The 18,471-nt window shown below is 36.9% G+C and overlaps 1 protein-coding gene across 2 annotated transcripts in view; it reads left to right on the plus strand.

Annotated features, from left to right (window-relative positions):
• The first annotated feature begins 1,703 nt into the window (after positions 1 to 1,703).
• The window catches only part of LOC115211915 (chitinase-3-like protein 1), a 34,093-nt gene continuing 17,325 nt past the window's right edge, over positions 1,704 to 18,471 (plus strand). The window contains exons 1-6 of one of the 2 annotated variants that reach the window (XM_036503045.1): positions 1,704 to 1,766; positions 5,520 to 5,583; positions 8,500 to 8,668; positions 11,248 to 11,500; positions 12,844 to 12,968; positions 17,794 to 17,920. In XM_036503045.1, the coding sequence (XP_036358938.1) occupies positions 1,719 to 1,766; positions 5,520 to 5,583; positions 8,500 to 8,668; positions 11,248 to 11,500; positions 12,844 to 12,968; positions 17,794 to 17,920 (786 nt within the window). In that variant the 5' untranslated portion in view covers positions 1,704 to 1,718. Of the gene's footprint in view, positions 1,767 to 2,492; positions 2,558 to 5,519; positions 5,584 to 8,499; positions 8,669 to 11,247; positions 11,501 to 12,843; positions 12,969 to 17,793; positions 17,921 to 18,471 lie in introns of those variants that run through there. The other variant, XM_029780662.2, reaches the window with a different exon arrangement.

The raw sequence follows: 18,471 nt of genomic DNA on the forward strand, positions 1-18,471 counted from the left end.
CTGTTTCTTTTCTTGGTGATGTTGTTGGGGTTTGTTCGTTGGTTTGTTGTTTTTCTTGGCATTGTTCTATAATTGAGTGTGTTGGTGTTGGTGTTGGCAACAAAGGGATTTTATTTGTTTTCTGATTTGTTCTTTCTTGTTTTTTCTGTACCAGATCGCACTTGGCAATTAAATGTTCGGGGCTGCCACATTTGTAGCATCTAGGCTTTTTGCCTTCTGCCACAACATATAAGCATTGCCCATTTTCCAAGTGGATCTTATCCGGTAGGCTCTCGATAGAGGCCCCCTCAATCTGTATCGTCACCACTATTGTCTTCCCACCCCAAATGTCGCTAGGGTACACGGTGGTCTCCAAAATGTTTATATTTTTTAAATGGTAACAGATTGCCCCTGTTATCCATTTGTTAGGAAGCTCAGGAGGTACATTTTTAATAGTGATTCGACTCACTCTCTGGTTTTTATAGTATGGGACCATGATGATTTCATCATTTCCCAGAGACTCAGTAGAGTGAGCTTTTGCTACTTCCTGGTTAGGGAAGCGGACCACTACTGTGTTAAACTGGGGACCCCAGTTTATATATTCTTTTTCTTTCATTATGCTTTTTAAACGTTTTTCTACATCAGTTTTTGTAATCTGTTCATTTAGTTTTTTGTTTTTCTAATAATTTTATTCATATTTGCACTTAGCGCGCGTACGTTCTTTTTTTCTCCTAATGCTTCCAAACTAGGAAAATGCTGGTCAATAAAAGAACGCGACCAGCGTTCTACAATAAAATTTCTCGACATTTTCTAATGTCAAGAAGAAAATTACAGAAATGAAATGGGGTTGAAACTGCCCCTATGGGCGAATTCCTCCCTTGGAAAAGCACTCAAACGAAAGTTGGGTGCCTTACACAACTTATTTACAAAAATGTACACAAAAATTGGGCTATAAATAGTCAAAATAAACGATTACCTTCGGAGTCGAAGTGACAGCACGTCCATAGACAGAGAGATAGATAGATAGATAGATACACATACACATACAAGTATATTATATATATATATATATATATATATATATATATATATATATATATATATATATATATATATATATCTTTATATATTACGCAATGTAAATAAAATGTTTATATACACCCATATATGCATAACACCCATTAGTAAAAGTTATAATGAAATATATTTGATTCATCAGTTAATGACTATGAACTCATGAGAAACATTCCACATGTTAGATATCAACTTTCATCCAAGAAGTGTTGGTATATGAGTCATTGTATACACGTCTGTTTTAGTTCACATTTGTAAAAAAAACAATGCTCAGGTACAACGAAAGTAGTTAAATATAAAATGAACGTGGTTAAACGGCAGGCTAGGCTGTAGGCTACCATCTCCCAATCTACTTTCGTTTTTGAAAACTTTCTTCGAATAATGCTTTACTTTTTATCATTGTTCGCTATAACATCTACGCGGTCGTTCGGTTTTCCGAGAATAACAGCTAAACATCGAATTGGAACTGTACTAATTAACAAAGATTCTGCTTCACAATAAATAATAAGTTGGGCGTATCTACGAGTAAGGGTATACAGAGGTACACAGAGGTACAAGAGGATCAGGTAGTAGCTGTTGTTCATTAACTGCAGATCAGCATAGGTTGAGCAGACTTATGATAAAAAAGGTGTCCTGGCTGAGGAAATACCCTCTGCTCTCATTAAATGCCTCCAGTCACAACATGCAGACTACTGCGACTCCGTGATACTAGGGTAATTAATCTACTGCTTTTCTAGTTCTACTACCAGTTGCGCAGATCGTCTCGGACAGCCGGGCACATTGATTTAGTATGCTTAAACAATTGAAGAAATTGCCATTTTATTATTATATTTTCAGAACAATGTATATTCTTCCATGTTTGGTTGACATTTGAAAAATAAAACTAAATATACATCATATATCTCATATCATATCTGATATGTATCACACACACGCACACACACACACACCAGCCAAACCAGCTCATAATGGGGAAAATGCTTTGAAATTAAATCTGAAACAGGTTCCCGAAATACGCAGTTTTTTGGGTATCTTGAACTATTGGTGGCCCAACGGGTCACGGGTAGTCTAGTATAACATAAAGCCCTAGTCAAGTGCTGGTGGAAGCTTCCATATTCTTGTTATTCTTATTAGATGTGAATGGAATATAAAAAGCAAAATGAGATGTGTATTTTTTTTCTTTTAAATCAACGAGTTTGAAGGAAATATTATGTTTATAGGAGATGATAAAAAAAGTCGTAACAACATTACCCTTCTACCGGAAAATAGATAATCTTAGAATCTTATCTGAAGACATTGTGTAGTAATATCAAATAAACAGAAATACTTCCGTTATCTTATTCCTGTTTTAACTTTTACAGATGTGCTATTCTCACAGCTAATGTGATATATATTTAGGTATATTGTAACAAACTATTTAATCAAGTTTTTTATTGAGGTAAGGAGTCGATTGATTTTATTTTCACTTAACAAAGAAATTGGGTTTCTGCTCATGGTCACAAAGGTAGTGCGATTATATTAATTCGTATCGTTTGTGTTTTTTGCCCTTGAAAAAGACAGTAAAGACATATTACCAGTGGAAGATGCTTTCGAAGTTTCTGTTCCTCTTCTCTCCTCACTCATGCTGTATGCAATCCTCAAAGGCCCCACGTAAATCGTTATAATTGCTCCTGTCTCTCTACTCTCTTCTCATATCTTTTTCTCAAATGTTAACTGGGAAATACATGAAAGAAAAGAGGAATAGAAATTGTATCAATCTCAGCTGCTCATGTGGTTCTATGGACGCAACGATCTCTGCACCTTCTTCTAGACACAAGTTACTCTCTTATACACACACGCGCCTTTGTGTTGGGGCTCCTTCGTGTTGGAAGTCATCTTGACCTTGTTATCTTCCCTACTTTCCTCTTCCCGTCTGACCATTCTGTCCGAGTCAGATGCCATGATAGATCGTTAGCCACTACACACATTTTTTTCTCTCCTTGTTTCTCTCCTTGTTTTTCTTTCTGTGTACCTTTCTGTAGAAGAGCGCAGGCTCGAAACGTAAGAGACTTTTTCTATTCCTGAGCGCTATACTAATACATCTGTTTGTTTGTACACCACCTGTATTCGTCTTATGGTTTTTTTGTAAACTTTCCCTTTATATTATATATATATATATATATATATATATATATATATATATATATGTAGGTCCCGGGTTGATTCGGGGTTAACCACAGTAAATAAGGTACTCAATACATAGCAGAGTAAAATAATTTATTATATAGAAGGAGCTTCTACAGGACTAGAACTGTTTCATTCAAGAGAAATCTTCAGGATGCTTCTTGAATGAAACAGTTCTAGTCCTGTAGAAGCTCCTTCTATATAATAATATATATATATATATATATATTATATATATATATATATATATATATATATAATATATATAATATATATATATATACATATATATATACATACATACATACATACATACATACATACATATCCATGACATATATATAAATACGTACTCACACACATGCAGATATACATTAACGGAGGGACTTGCTTTTGTCCTGGTCTCAACTATGTCAACGTTTTTTAACTAAATTGAAATGACTTATAATGTTTACATATTGTGCATTTTTTTTTTTCACTTTTACTTTCATATATTATTACTGTAGATAAAGTTCTAGAGTTAATCCCCAGGTTTTTATGATGCGTGAAGCTTTTTAAACAGTGTGCACGTCTGTAATTTCTGGTAACGGCTACAGCGGAGCTTGTAGTTGTTGATCGTCTATAGTTATTGCTAATAGTGTGCATCCTAGCACATTGTCTCGCACAAGGGAGACTATCGATGTTGCATATATTTCTATTTCTTTATTACCCACAAAGGGCTAAACATAGAGGGGACAAACAAGGACAGACATAGGTATTAAGTCGATTACATCGACCCCAGTGAGTAACTGATACTTAATTTATCGACCCCGAAAGGATGAAAGGCAAAGTCGACCTCGGCGGAATTTGAACTCAGAACGCAGCGGCGGACGAAATACCACAAAGCATTTCGCCCGGCGTGCTAACTATTCTGCCAGCTCGCCGCCTGAACTCTTTGTGCCTGTTTGGTCTCTGTTTGACAGATGGGGATTTTCATAGATGTGCACTGGAGCGTTGTATGTATGTCTGGCTGACTGAGGGTGATTATTCATATAGTTACAGAGACTATACAAGTTGAAATTTGCTGCAGAAATAACCTATGCATCTCACATGTCTAGGTGGTGTGAGATTTTCTCTAATTTTGTTTTATTGTATAGATGCTCTGTGATCGCGGCTTGTGCACGACCGTTGATGATGTATAATACCATTTTCTGTGTTCTTTGTAGTTTATTGAGATTTCTGTGGAGGGATTGGAAACACTAGTAGGACTGGTATAGTCCATGTTTTATCATAGGCGCAGGAGTGGCTGTGTGGTAAGTCGCTTGCTTACCAACCACATGTTCCCGGGTTCATTCCCACTGCGTGGCACCTTGGACAAGTGTCTTCTGCTATAGCCTTTATTTCACGTTGCTCCAGTTCACTCAGCTGTAGAAATGAGTTGTGACGTCACAGGTGCCAAGCTGTATCGGCCCCTTTGCCTTTCTCTTGGATAACATTGGTGGCGTGGAGAATGGAGACCTGTATGCATGGGCGACTGCTGGTCTTCCATAAACACCCTTGCCCGGACTTGTGCCTGGGAGGGTAACTTTCTAGGTGCAATCCCATGGTCAGTCATGACCGAAGGGAGTCTAAGCTCTCTTCAAAAGTGACTACAAAGTTATGAAATGCTCTGGAACGAAACGAAACTGAATACTACTTAGGCAAATTACTGTTTTTCAGATAATTAGCATTTTTCTCGGTGTAGAAACAGTGATCAGCTACATTTCGAGATTGGATATGTCCAAAATTAGGTAACTACCCCTCTTTGAGAAATGGTTAAAACTTCCAGATTGGTTCTTCCTTTTAAGAATTGATTTAACTATACCTACTTAACATCCAGAAATATTTGAAAACAGTTTTCCGAGAGCTTTGTAAGGACATCATTCCTTACATCATTCCCTAGAAAAGTTGAATGACATGAGCTAGTTTTAAGATAATTTCTAGTGTTTATTATTTTATGTTTAATAATAGTTATGTGGACTAAATTGTGTGTGGTAAATTTTTCTTAACATTTATTAACATAGTTTCTGCTTAAAAGTTAAGATATCAATCTATATAGAAAATTACGTTTTTTTTTTGTTTTTTTTTTTGAAATCTCACAATGTGAGATATTCAACAACATTACTTTGTAGTAAAGATTGTTTGCCAACATAACAGTAGGCCTAAACCAGGACTGCCATGTTATGTTGGCAAACAAACTTTACTTTCAATCTATATAATTCGTTTATTTAACGATTTTCTCATTATGCTGTCATTTAAGAGTTTATTTTATTTCCTCCCCACAGAAAATGTCGTTGTTATGGAGCTGCTTTGGATTGTTAGTGGCGCTAGCAGTACATTGTACTGAAGGTAAGGTTATGTACTTTTTATTACTGTAATAATGTATTTGTGAATGTACGTGCCTTAGTTGTTATAAAGTCGTGAGTTCAATTCCCGGTGACACATTGTGTCCTTGAGCAAGACACTTTATTTCACGTTGATCCACTCCACTCAGTTGACAAAAATGAGTAGAACTTGTATTTGAAAAGACAGCCTTTTCACACTTTCTGTCAAGCTGAATCTCCCCGAAAACTACATGAAGAGCACACGTGTCTGTGGAGTGCTCAGCCACTTGCATGTTAATTTCACGAGCTGGCTGTTCTGTTAATCGGGTCAAGTGAAATCCTCGTCGTCGTAACCGACGAAGTGCCAGTTTATTTTTTTTAATACTGTATTTATATTAAGCCTATGTGCGATGACAAAATTGGTTGATGCTGGAAGAGAGCTTAATGGATGTATTTCTACGATAATCAAGATCCACAGAAAACCTTCATACGCCTTCATCAGTTAATAGCATATTTGTCAATTATCTAGTACCCCTGCATATTGGAGTAATGTGTTGTATGCGTAACTTAAAGTATTAAATGAATCGATTAAGTGGTTTAAAGACCCATAAATTAATAGATCGTTACTTACTTTACTCAAGCCTTTCATTCCCTGGGGCATGTGTCACAGACGATTTTTTCCACTGCTCTCTGCTCTAGGATATCTCCTTTCCCAAATCTTGTTGGTTTTGAATTGTCGCTGATGCGTCTACAACTCTGCTTTTCTCTAGGTAGAGGTGTTGGACCTGCTCAAACATTTTTACCTCCGAGAAGAGATAGCCCACCTTAATCTGGCCTCAATCCTTTATTCTGTTCAGCATGAGTGGAGGTACAACCAGAAGCTTACCCTCCAGTGGCATAGCTCTCATTGTCATTGAGGTTCAGACACCATACTGCAACGAAGACTGAAATTGTGCCGGAACATAGACCGCTGATACACTACTAAAAACTTCGTTATCATGTAGTGTAAATAAAGTGATGCAGCCTGGGAAAAAACAATTTATTCGCACAGGTGGAATTGAACTTTGAACTAAAATAAATTAACGGTATAATGCTGTTGTTCCTTACAGTAAGCAGAACCGCCCAATAGTACTTGAGGTTAAGCAACTATTCTAACCACTATTCTAGCACGCACTGTTCACATAGGCACATGTATGGGTATGCGGTTTAAAAGCTTGTTCTTCAACCATGTGGTTTTGGATTCAGTGCCACCGCATGTTACCATAGGCAAGTGTCTTCTACTATATCCTCCTTTCGACCAACGATTTGTAAATAAATTCGCTAAACGGAAAGTATGTAGAAGCCTGCTGTATATATATGTTAGTCGTATGGAAGATGGCAGAATCTTCAAGGACATACTCTACGAAGAGTTTGCTAGGGGCATTAGGTCTGTTGGAAGACCATTCTTACAGTACAAGGATGTCTACACAAGGGACATGAAGGCCTGCAATATCAATATTAGCAACTGGGAAGCGGTTTGGCAGCAACTATGGAGATTGGCGACGCACCATAGAAGGAGTGACTGAGGTAACAAGAAACTATGACCTTACAATCAGCCAGGTAAAGTCTTCGCTACATCTACGTCACCTGCCAGAGGGAGTGTTTGTCCAGGATATGACTACATAGCCACAGCAAGAGATGTAAATGATATGAAATGTAAAAACCAGACTGGATTATTATATGCGCAACTCCATTGTCTCTCGAAACAAAAGGATACCACTCCATATATTTATGTGTGCGCATTTATTTGCATTCACTACCATACACCATTCTCTCCCTAATATTGAATCTTGCAACTGAGTTATGGGAGAGAGATAAAGTCTGCTGTCCTGTTTAGCACCATTACCTAACCTTTACATGTATTTTGGTGGTGTTTAATCTGTTGCAAGCATCCGAACCAGAAATCTTGTGTGAATGCAACTTTTCTTCTTCTTCCCACCAGTCATATAAAATAACATAACTGCATCGACAGTTACACACAGATATACAAACAGACACAAGCATACATATATATACACGCACATGGGTAAAGACCCTTTTCAGTCATGAATGACCATAGGATTGCACCTAGGAAATTCCTCACCGACGTACAAGTCCGGGAAAGGTTGTTTACAGAAGACCAACAGTCACCTATGAATACCAGCCCCCACTTCTGCACGCCAGCAATATTATCCAAGGGAAACTGACGTCGCAACTCATTTCTACAGCTGAGTGAACTGAAGCAACATGAAATGAAGTCTCTTGCACAAGAATACACCTCACAGGTCGATCCCGGAATCGAACTCACTACCTCATGTTTATGAGCCCGACGCTCTAATCACTGAGTCATTTATGCCTTCACACGCATACACACAGTACAATATACGAACAAGTGAGGAAGCCTCTACATGGTCACTTGACCTGCAGTCAGTCAAATCTCCTTCAAACCACAATCAAGTGTTTTCCTAAAACTGGATAGACACATGATAATATAGCCTTATGTAATGGGACCTTTGTTCGGAGAATTCTGGCACCATGGAACACATTTTAGCTACTAGAGCTCTTAAATCTACAGTGGCCCGAAGTAGGACTAACCAGGGCCCCAACTATGGGTTAATTAGCATGTCGCAGGATTGCTTCCAGAAGGTTACTCACAGATGCTCCAATGAACCCAGAACAAACGAGGCCCTTTAGCCATCCTATCTTTTTTATATGTAAGACTACACTCACAAATGTGCTATTGTATTTTTAAGACGATGTAAGAGAAATTTGCAAGCTATTTCCATTCGTCCGTGAGCATGTTTGACCCTTGTTTAATCAGATCATGCAATATATCTTTAAGTACTCCTTTGCTCTGAAAATAATGTATACTATATGCTTCGATGACTAAATAAGTTTAATATATTTTCTTTTAATCCCTAAGCTGAAGTCCGCCGTTGGTGTTACTATACAAACTGGTCTCAATATAGAACTGGACTGGCAAAATTTGTACCAGAAGATATTGATGCAAACTTATGTACACATATATCATATGCGTTCGCTGCTCTTAAGAATGGGAAGTTAGCAACGTTTGAATGGAATGATAATGATATGTAAGTAGCAGAGGAGATTTAAAATTCTTAACACTAAAATGAGTATAAGTTAATGAAATATAAAAATGTGAAATAACTTCGTATTGTTGTCTGCTTTTTAATGTATCCAGGATTACGTTAGTCAATATCTTTGTTTTCTAGACAATACAGTCTAATATGAGGCAAAAACACTTCGCTACTATATCTGCTGTACCTATCTATCTACACACAAACACGCGCGCGCGCACATATACGTACATGCATACATACTTAAATACATGCATACACGCATGCATACATACATACACCAGATTACAAGCTCAGGTTTATATCTGTAATTATTGGAGCCCTGGTATATGTAACACACTACCTAAATGCTAACTTTGAGAAATTAGGCTTCTCAAAATCAGAAAGGAGAAGGCTAATTCGAAGACTACAAATCCATCCCATCACTGGAACTGTAAAAATCTGTAAGACTTTCCAGAAGTTTGTCATTTAAATATAGATGAGCATGTCTAGATATGTAACTATATGCATGAGAATACATACATAAAACATACAAATCTGCACATACATACATATATACATACATACATACATACATACATGCATAAATGCATACATACAAACAAAAATACTCTGTTATTGATATTGAGGTTCCAACGAAGTAACCTTGGATTTAGGTTAGAACCGGTTCTTTCTCTATTGGCAAGAAATCTTGAAATACTGAATAATGACATATATACATAGAGAAAGGGTGGGCTGAAAGGTTCATAGACTGACTATGAGGGATTGATGCTAGAGCTGTGAAATCTTGCATGTATTAATTTCATCTCTTATTAATAACTACATTGTGTCTTTCTTGGTAAACTGATATCTGACTGTTCAAAGAAGACTTCAAAGGTAACTAGCAGCGACTTCTCTTAAAAAGGGAGAAAATTTGACAACGTGATGTTATCAACTACTTGCAGTAAAAGGGATTTAACCCCCAACGACATTCATGCTGACATTAGGGGATGCTACATTAAGGGATGACGCTCCAGCTTTATCAACAGTGTAAAAGTGGACAGCTGATTTTAGGAGTAGAAGGGTGAGTCTTGAAGATGACCCAAGGTCTGGACGTCCTTCAACTGTCACAGCTGAAGAAAACATTGATTGTGTTCACCACCTGATGATGGATGACATGGGATTGACTATAGATCAAATAGCCAATGGTATTAGCAGATCTCGTGAGAGAATTCCGAAAATTCTGCACAACGAACTTGGTATGACGAAGGTTTTTGCACGGTGACTGCCACGTCTTCTGACACCTGATCAAAAGTACACCAGGCTGATAAAAAAAAAATACCACGGAAAAATCTGACATTGTTAGAGGCAGACCCAACTGGTTTCGTTAAACTTTTCCTAATCCAGGATTAGTGTTGGCTTCATCACTTTGAGCGAGTGACAAAAAAAAAAACAATCCATGCAGTGCAACACTCCTGCTTCAAACAAGGCCAAGGTCATTTCATCTGCAGGGAAGATAATGGCCACAGTTTTTTGGGATGCAAAAAGCATTGTGTTTATTGACTTTCTTCAAGGGGGCCACGAATGTCTATCAAGACCAAATTCCCAGGAAAACTGACGAAAGGCACAAGGCCCAAAACATCGAAACACTGCTCAGCCCACAAGTCCTTGCTTTCAATGGCTGCTGTGCATGACTGTAGCTTTGAAATAGATCACTCCTATTCTCCTAATTAGGCTCCATCTGGTATCTACTGCTCCCCAGCATTTGGGGACGCACTTGGTTGGGAACCAATATCGTAGTGATGATGACATCATATCTGCTGTTAGTATTAGTTGCTTTTGAAGTGTTCTTCGAACAGTCAGGTGTCAGTTTACCTGGAAAGAAATAATGAAGTTATTAATGAGAAGGGTTGAAGCTATAGTATTTCGCAGTTCTAGCATCATTCCTTCAGTCAGCCTATGAACCCTTCAGCCCACCCTCGTGTGTGTGAGTGAGTGTGTGTGTGTGTGTGTGTGTGTGTGTGTGTCTATCGTTACTAATCTATACATACAGTATTATAGAAGAAATAAGTGAAGTTGAAAATAAAAATACATTTTAACTGGTTTTATATTTGTGTGGTTTGTAAAAGTGTAACTAAACTGTATGTATATATATGTACGTATGTATGTATTTATGTATATATGTATGTATGTATGTATGTATGTATGTATGTATGTATGTATGTACGTATGTGTGTATGTATGCATACATGTATGTGCGTATGTGTGTAGGAATAAATGTATTTGAAAGCACTATCTCTTTTTTGCATTAACCTACAAATTTTTTAATCTTATAGGCTTCTATTAAACTTCAAATACTGAAGAATTTGGAAGTATTTAGTAATGGCTACTAACTTTTTATTATTATTTAGATTAGCCTCTGCCATTTGTAATATATTCTCATAGAACTTCCCTGAATCGAATAAAATACAGATCGAGTACTGAAGAACATGATATCGCTTCTCTTGCCTAAAAATTGCTTTCGTGTGCAAAATATGAAATTAATGTTTCTTTTGTTGTGTATTTTAGCCTATCTATATTTTTATTATATACAGGTACAACAGAGTTAACAGCCTAAAGACATCACATCCAAACTTAAAAACATTACTTTCAGTCGGAGGCTGGAATATGGGATCTATGCCATTTGTCAATACTGTTGTCACCGAAGGAACACGCAGGTCTTTCATTGGATCAGCCATAGATTTTCTACGCCGCAATGATTTTGATGGCTTAGATATTTGCTGGCAGTATCCTACATCAAGAGGAAGTCCTGACGTCGATAAAGAAAGATTTTCAATGTTACTCAAGGTAATGTAGGGCCGTTTGCAAACTTTTTACTTAAATTTTTCTGTTCTAAAATTCGGTGGTCGATGAAATGAGTACCCGTCAATGCATTCCTGAATATCTGTCTGTAACACGAAATCCCGTAATGCGAAATTAAGCTTCCTATTGATTTTCATGCTATCAAGTGAGATTGCATTCCTAAGGATTTATTCAAAAAAGAAGCCACAAGAAAGAAACAGACAAGCAACACGATCACCTTTATGCATGTAGATAATTTTTTTGTTGTACATAGTACAACAGAGAGATATGCTTTTCTATTCTAGGCACAAGGCTCGAAATTTTAAGGGAGGGGGCCAGTCGATTAGATCGACCCCAGTACACAACTGGTACTTAGTTTATCGACCCCGAAAGGATGAAAGTCAAAGTCTACCTCGGCGGAATTTGAACTCAGAAACAACAGAGATATATTAAAAGAACAAATCTGTTTTATAAGAATCGTAATATCGCAAGAGTACGTTCTTACCACAAAACATTTTGACTGCTGTGAGAGAGGTGTTGGTGAAACGTGCGTTACTAGATGAATGAGGAATGAGGAACAATATTTATTATCTTATAGTTCATCATCACCAACATCAGCTTCAGAAATGAAGAACTTATCAAAAGTAGTTTGTTGTTTATGACGCATCATTTCTTTGCACAGTTCAGTATAGAAACTAAGCTCATTATAAATTCCTCTTTTGATTTTTTTGTTACATTATATATATACAATGTAACATATATATATATATATAATTAACATATGTTACATATGTTAATTATATGGTATGTGTATGTATAAGTAAATGTATATGTATTTTTATGATATTAGTTCTTGGGAAGTGAATATTTTCATTATAAACGGACATGAATTTTAATTCATTTTACCACTAATTAATTTACTCTAGGTATACAGGTTTTTTCTCCTTCTACTATGTTGCCTGTATTTGCTTGTATATGTATGAAGGCTTGTACTATCATTTGTATGTTTAGCATATGTATATATATATATATATATATATATATATGTATAGTTTTTTTTGGTATGTGTATGTATAGGTAAATGTATATGTATTTTTATGATATTATTTCTTGGGAAGTAAATATTTTTATTATAAACGGAGATAAATTTTAATTAATTTTACCACTAATTAATTTACTCTGGGTATAGAGTGTTTTTTCTTTCTACTAAAGTTAATTTATGATTTAATGTTTTCTTCGATTTTAAATAATATGATTTTATGTGTATGTATGTATGCATGTATGTATGTATGTATGTATGTATGTATGTGGTTTTGTGTATTCTCACTACATACTTATTTAATTTTTAGGAAATGCGGGCTGCTTTTGATGAAGAAGGCAAGCGAACAAACCGTGCTCCTTTGCTCATTGGCGTTGTTGTGGGCTCAGAAGATCGTTTAGTTGATAGAGCATATGATATTGACACCTTAAACACGTAAGTGCATTTCTTTCATTCCCCCTTTTCACATTAGATACGACTTAATTATTTTTGTCTTATTATCAATGAAGTTACTGACGAGTTTCTGCTCAATAAGTAAACTTGCTTGAATTTACACACAGAAAATAAAGAGATTATCCTGACTTGTAGCATTGCTGGCTAGTCTTTCGTCAAGAAGAATTGAGATTCTTCCCCTCACGATAAGAAGTTATAGCTACTGCTATTTAAATCAAACACAAGCTGGAAGCTAGAAGGCTTTGGATTTCGTGCGTTTATCGCAGGTGTCATTAAAATATTTAGACATTGCGGTTATTTCTCTTTTTAAACAAAAGAATGGCGGGTATATATTCGCTATTAAATAAACAACCAACAGTGAAACATGTTAAGAACGTTTCGTTTATTGTTAATCTGTGCTAAAAGAAGAACCATTTGTATTATCATTTGGTTACTTTCCACAACGAGGGCATTATGAATTGTAGTCTAACTACACTAAACTTGTGTGCGTGTGTGTGTGTGTGTGTGTGTGTGTGTGTGTGTGTGTGTGTGTGCGCGTGTGTGTGTGTTTTGTTTGTGTTTGTAAGTGTTTCTGTATACCGTTAAGAGATAATGCCTACTTTATATAGGAGTTTATATCGCATATCGATAAATAATAATCGAAAGAATTCGTACAATTATATTAAAATAAGGCGGCGAGCTGGCAGAACCGTTAGCGCGCCGGGCGAAATGCTTAGCTGTATTTCGCCTGTCGTTATGTTCTGAGTTCAAATTCTGCCGAGGTCGACTTTGCCTTTCATCCTTTCGGGGTCGATAAATAAAGTACCAGTTTCGCACTGGCGTCTATGTAATCGACTTAATCCGTTTGTCTGTCCTTGTTTGTCCCCTCTATGTTTAGCCCCTTGTGGGCAGTAAAGAAATATATATTAAAATAAGCACAAGGGTCTATATGATTGATTAAACCCATTGAAGGTGGTGCCCTAGAGTGGCTGCAGCCCAATGATTGAAACCAATAAGAGAATAACAAAATGTTGGTAGCACTCGTAGGAATTCAAGTTTATTTTGAAAACTTTGTGAGGAAAGAAAGTTTATACAGAACACAATGACATGAATTTTGTTTTAGCCGTTTGATACCAAAGATGGTATAAGTCCTAAAAAGGTAGTCCTGGGGGTGCATGCTTAGAGAAGAACATCTTTAAAAACTATATCCTTGTCGTCTCTTTTACCATATGAGTTATTATCAATTGTATCTGTACTTCAAGAAGTAAACAGTGTTTACTAAAAAATCGAAGATGTTACATGTGCCATTATTTGGCTAAGAATGGTGGCAAGCTGGCAAATATTGTTATTACGCCAAACAAGATGATTAGCGGTATTTCCTCCCGGAAGTAAGACGGCGAGCTGGCAGAAACGTTAGCACGCCGGGCAAAATGCGTAGTCTGCCGCTACGTTTTGAGTTCAAATTCTGCCGAGGTCGACTTTGCCTTTCATCCTTTCGGGGTCGATTAAATAAGTACTAGTTACGCACTGGGGTCGATGTAATCGACTTAATCCGTTTGTCTGTCCTTGTTTGTCCTCTCTGGGATATTTGTCCATCTTGTTTGTTGTTAACACAACGTTTCGGCTGATATACCCTCCAGCCTTCAAGATACCTGACGAAGGCTGGAGGGTATATCAGCCAAAGCGTGTTAACAACAAACAAGATGAGGACAAATATCCGACCAATGTAAATAATGTAAATAATGTACAAGTATTTTCTTTTACTTGTTTCCGTCATTTGACTGCGGCCATGCTGGAGCACCACCTTTAGTCGAATCAAATCGACCCCAGGATTTATTCTCTGTAAGCCTAGTACTTATTCTATCGGTCTTTTTTGCCAAACCGCTAAGTTACGGGGATGTAAACACACCAGCATCGGTTGTCAAGCGATGTTGGCGTGACAAACACAGATACACAACATATACACACACATACATATATATATATGCATATATACGACTTGCTTCTTTCAGTTTTCATCTACCAACTCCACTCACAAGGCTTTGGTCGGCCCGAGGCTATAGTAGAAGACACTTGCCCAAGGTGCCCAGCAGGGTTTAGATGGCGGGGTTCTTCATTGAACATGCTCGGTGAAAAGACAGTGAAAGGATCGATCACTTATCTGAAAACCTCATAATGGAAGTATATTATAACAAATATGTAAAGAAACCAGGAGTGGCTGTGTGGTAAGTAGCTTGCTTACCAACCACATGGTTCCAGGTTCAGTCCCACTGCGTGGCATCTTGGGCAAGAGTCTTCTGCTATAGCCCCGGGCCGACCAATGCCTTGTGAGTGGATTTGGTAGACGGAAACTGAAAGAAGCCTGTCGTATATATGTATATATATATGTGTGTATGTGTGTGTATATGTTTGTGCGTCTGTGTTTGTCCCCCTAGCATTGCTTGACAACCGATGCTGGTGTGTTTACGTCCCCGTCACTTAGCGGTTCGGCAAAAGAGACCGATAGAATAAGTAATGGGCTTACAAAGAATAATTCCCGGGGTCGATTTGCTCGACTAAAGGCGGTGCTCCAGCATGGCCGCAGTCAAATGACTGAAACAAGTAAAAGATAAAGATAAGATAAACCCGGATCCATGTGGTTGGTAAGCAAGCTACTTAGCTGTTGTGCCGATAATATATTGTTTCACAATTTATCGAGCCATTAATTTTGGTTGGATTCCTTTTCATAATTACGTTTGTACACTACTTAATATTTGGGGATTGTTTACTGATTTATAATATATTTATAAAGTTCCTGGTAGTTATATGCTCTGATTAAACATTTCAAAGCTATACAGCAACTAATTTATTCTCATAAGCTAGAATAAAAAGTTTACTTATATAGCTTCTGCCCATCCGCGCACGAGGTATGCACAGCTTGAACCACATATGTGGAAATATTCAGATGAAAAAAAAAAAGAAATAATAGTAATGCTGATAGGTCGAGGGTTTAGATGGCGCGGTTCTTTATAGAAAATGCTTGGTGAAAAGACAGTGAAAGGATCACTTGTCTGAAAACCTCATAGTGGTATAGGCGCAGGAGTGGCTGCGTGGTAAGTAGCTTGCTTAGCAATCACATGCTTCTGGGTTCATTCCCACTGCGTGGCACATTGGGTAAGTGTTTTCTACTATAGCCTCGGGCCGACCAAAGCCTTGTGAGTGGATTTGGTAGATGGAAACTGAAAGAAGCCTGTCGTTTATGTATATATGTATATATGTGTGTGTGTGTGTTTGTGTGTCTGTGTTTGTCCCCCCAACATCGCTTGACAACCGATGCTGATATGTTTACGTCCCCGTTACTTAGCGGTTCGACATACATACATACATACATACATACGTACATACATAAATATATATGGAGAGAGAGAGAGAGAGAGAGAGAGAGAGAGAGAGAGAGAGAGAAAGAGAAAGTTATTTTATTCCACACGGGTAGAAATGTAGGCAAGATAGAAATTGAAAATATACTGAGAATAGTTAACATCTAGAGTATAGCCTTTTCAGAAAACGTAATAGACTGATTAACTAAAGAGACAAAAAATTTGCTTCATTATGTTAATTACGCTTTGACACAGATAAATTCATATATACTCTCACATGATACTTTTGGAACGCAACCGTGTGTCACTAAAATGTACTAGAGCAAAGCCTCTAAATTAACATAATAATCGAATTATGTAAAGAGGCAAAAATATACGTTTCTATATATTTTTTACATTTGTAAGCAGATATTGATGTTCATATGTGTCTCGATATGTGACCTTACAGTGCAGCTGTGTATTAACAAAATATGCCAACAAATAGTTATAGATGCATATTCCAAACTTTCAATATGGTTCTTTTTCTTATATTTTCGTTATTCTTAATGCTGTTGTTGTTTCGGTGAGAATCTTGTCATTTTGTATAGCTGTCACTAATTTTCCAACAAATTTTCGCTTTTTTATAGCACTAGGGTGTAATTTAAAGGAATTTGGCTGCTATTTATTCTACGTCAAGTGGCCACATACAGAGTATCTCGTTGGATAATCTGAAGATTGTCGCGGATAGTAACTGTAACGATTATGCTGATTGTAATAATGATTATGATGATGTAGAGCGGTGGTTTCACAGAATCGTTGGAGCAACGGAAAATGTCCATTGTACAATAGGCACAAAGACTAAAAATCGGAGTTAGGGGTCGAGTCGATTACAATACTCAACTGGTACTTATTTTATCGGCTGTGAAAGGATCAAAGATAAATTTGGCTTTAGTGAAATTTGGACTCAGATCGTAAAGCCAGAAGACATGCCGCAAAGCAGTTGAGCGATGTGGTAACGATTTTACCAGCTCATCCACATCGGATAAAACACCTTACTGTATTTTTCCGGCTCTTTGAGTTCTGAGTTCAAATCACCGAGGTCTTCTTTGCCTTTCATCTTTTCGGGATTGGGCAAATGTAGTACTGTATTAGTAAATCACTAGAGTCCATTATGTCCACTAATCCGTTCCTACCGAATTTCAGGTCTTATGCCTATTCTAGAATAAATTACGATTATGACAGTTATGATGTGAACAATGACGATAGCGATGACAAAGATAGGTATAATTAAGATGATGACGAAGATGACAATATGGATGAAAGGAAGAATAACTATGACAAAGATGATGATAGCGACAATATTCAAAATATCAGAAATATAAAAATCTGTTGTTCATGCAGGTCCAGTTTTTATTTTAGATTCATTTGTAGGTTTGATTAAATGCTGAAATATGTTTATTTTTCTTTATTAATTAAATTAATCATTCTGGCAGATCAGTAGATGCGGTTTCCCTGTTAACCTATGATTTCTATACCCCTGGAACCTTTAAGCATGCTGCTCATACAAGTGCCCTCTATGCAGGAAAGAGTTCAGTGGGACCCGATATGATGAAAAATGTTGTAAGTAATTTTGTGTTCACGTATTTCATACACCAAATATACTTAAATCTTGTTTCACTTTCATTTTCACTTGTTGCCGTCATCCTTTATGTAAAGCTCCACACAAATTGTAATCTGCCGTTGTAATGAGCCCTCTCTAATACACCTGGGGCAAATAAAAGAAATTACTATTAAGATGGTGAGCTGGCAGGATCGTTGATGCGCCGGACAAAAGGCTTAGCAACTTTTCAATCTGAGTTCAAATGCTGCCGATATCGACATTGTTTTTCATCCTTTCGGGGTCGATGAAATAAGTAGCAGTTAAGCACTGGGTTGACGTAACTGACTTCTACGTTCTCTTACAATACGGTTGCCATAAATATAAATAATAATAATAATAATAATAATAATAATAATAATAATAATAATAATCACACTAGATAAAACCGATGAAATAAAAGAATTAGACCAAAGCCAAACTTACAAATACTTAGGAATCCATGAACTAGATAAGACACAACACACACAAATGAAAGAGAAAATAAAAAAAGAATATTATAGACGAGTTAGAT

This window comes from Octopus sinensis, linkage group LG5 (genome assembly GCF_006345805.1).
Source record: "Octopus sinensis linkage group LG5, ASM634580v1, whole genome shotgun sequence".
Lineage (NCBI taxonomy): Eukaryota > Metazoa > Mollusca > Cephalopoda > Octopoda > Octopodidae > Octopus > Octopus sinensis.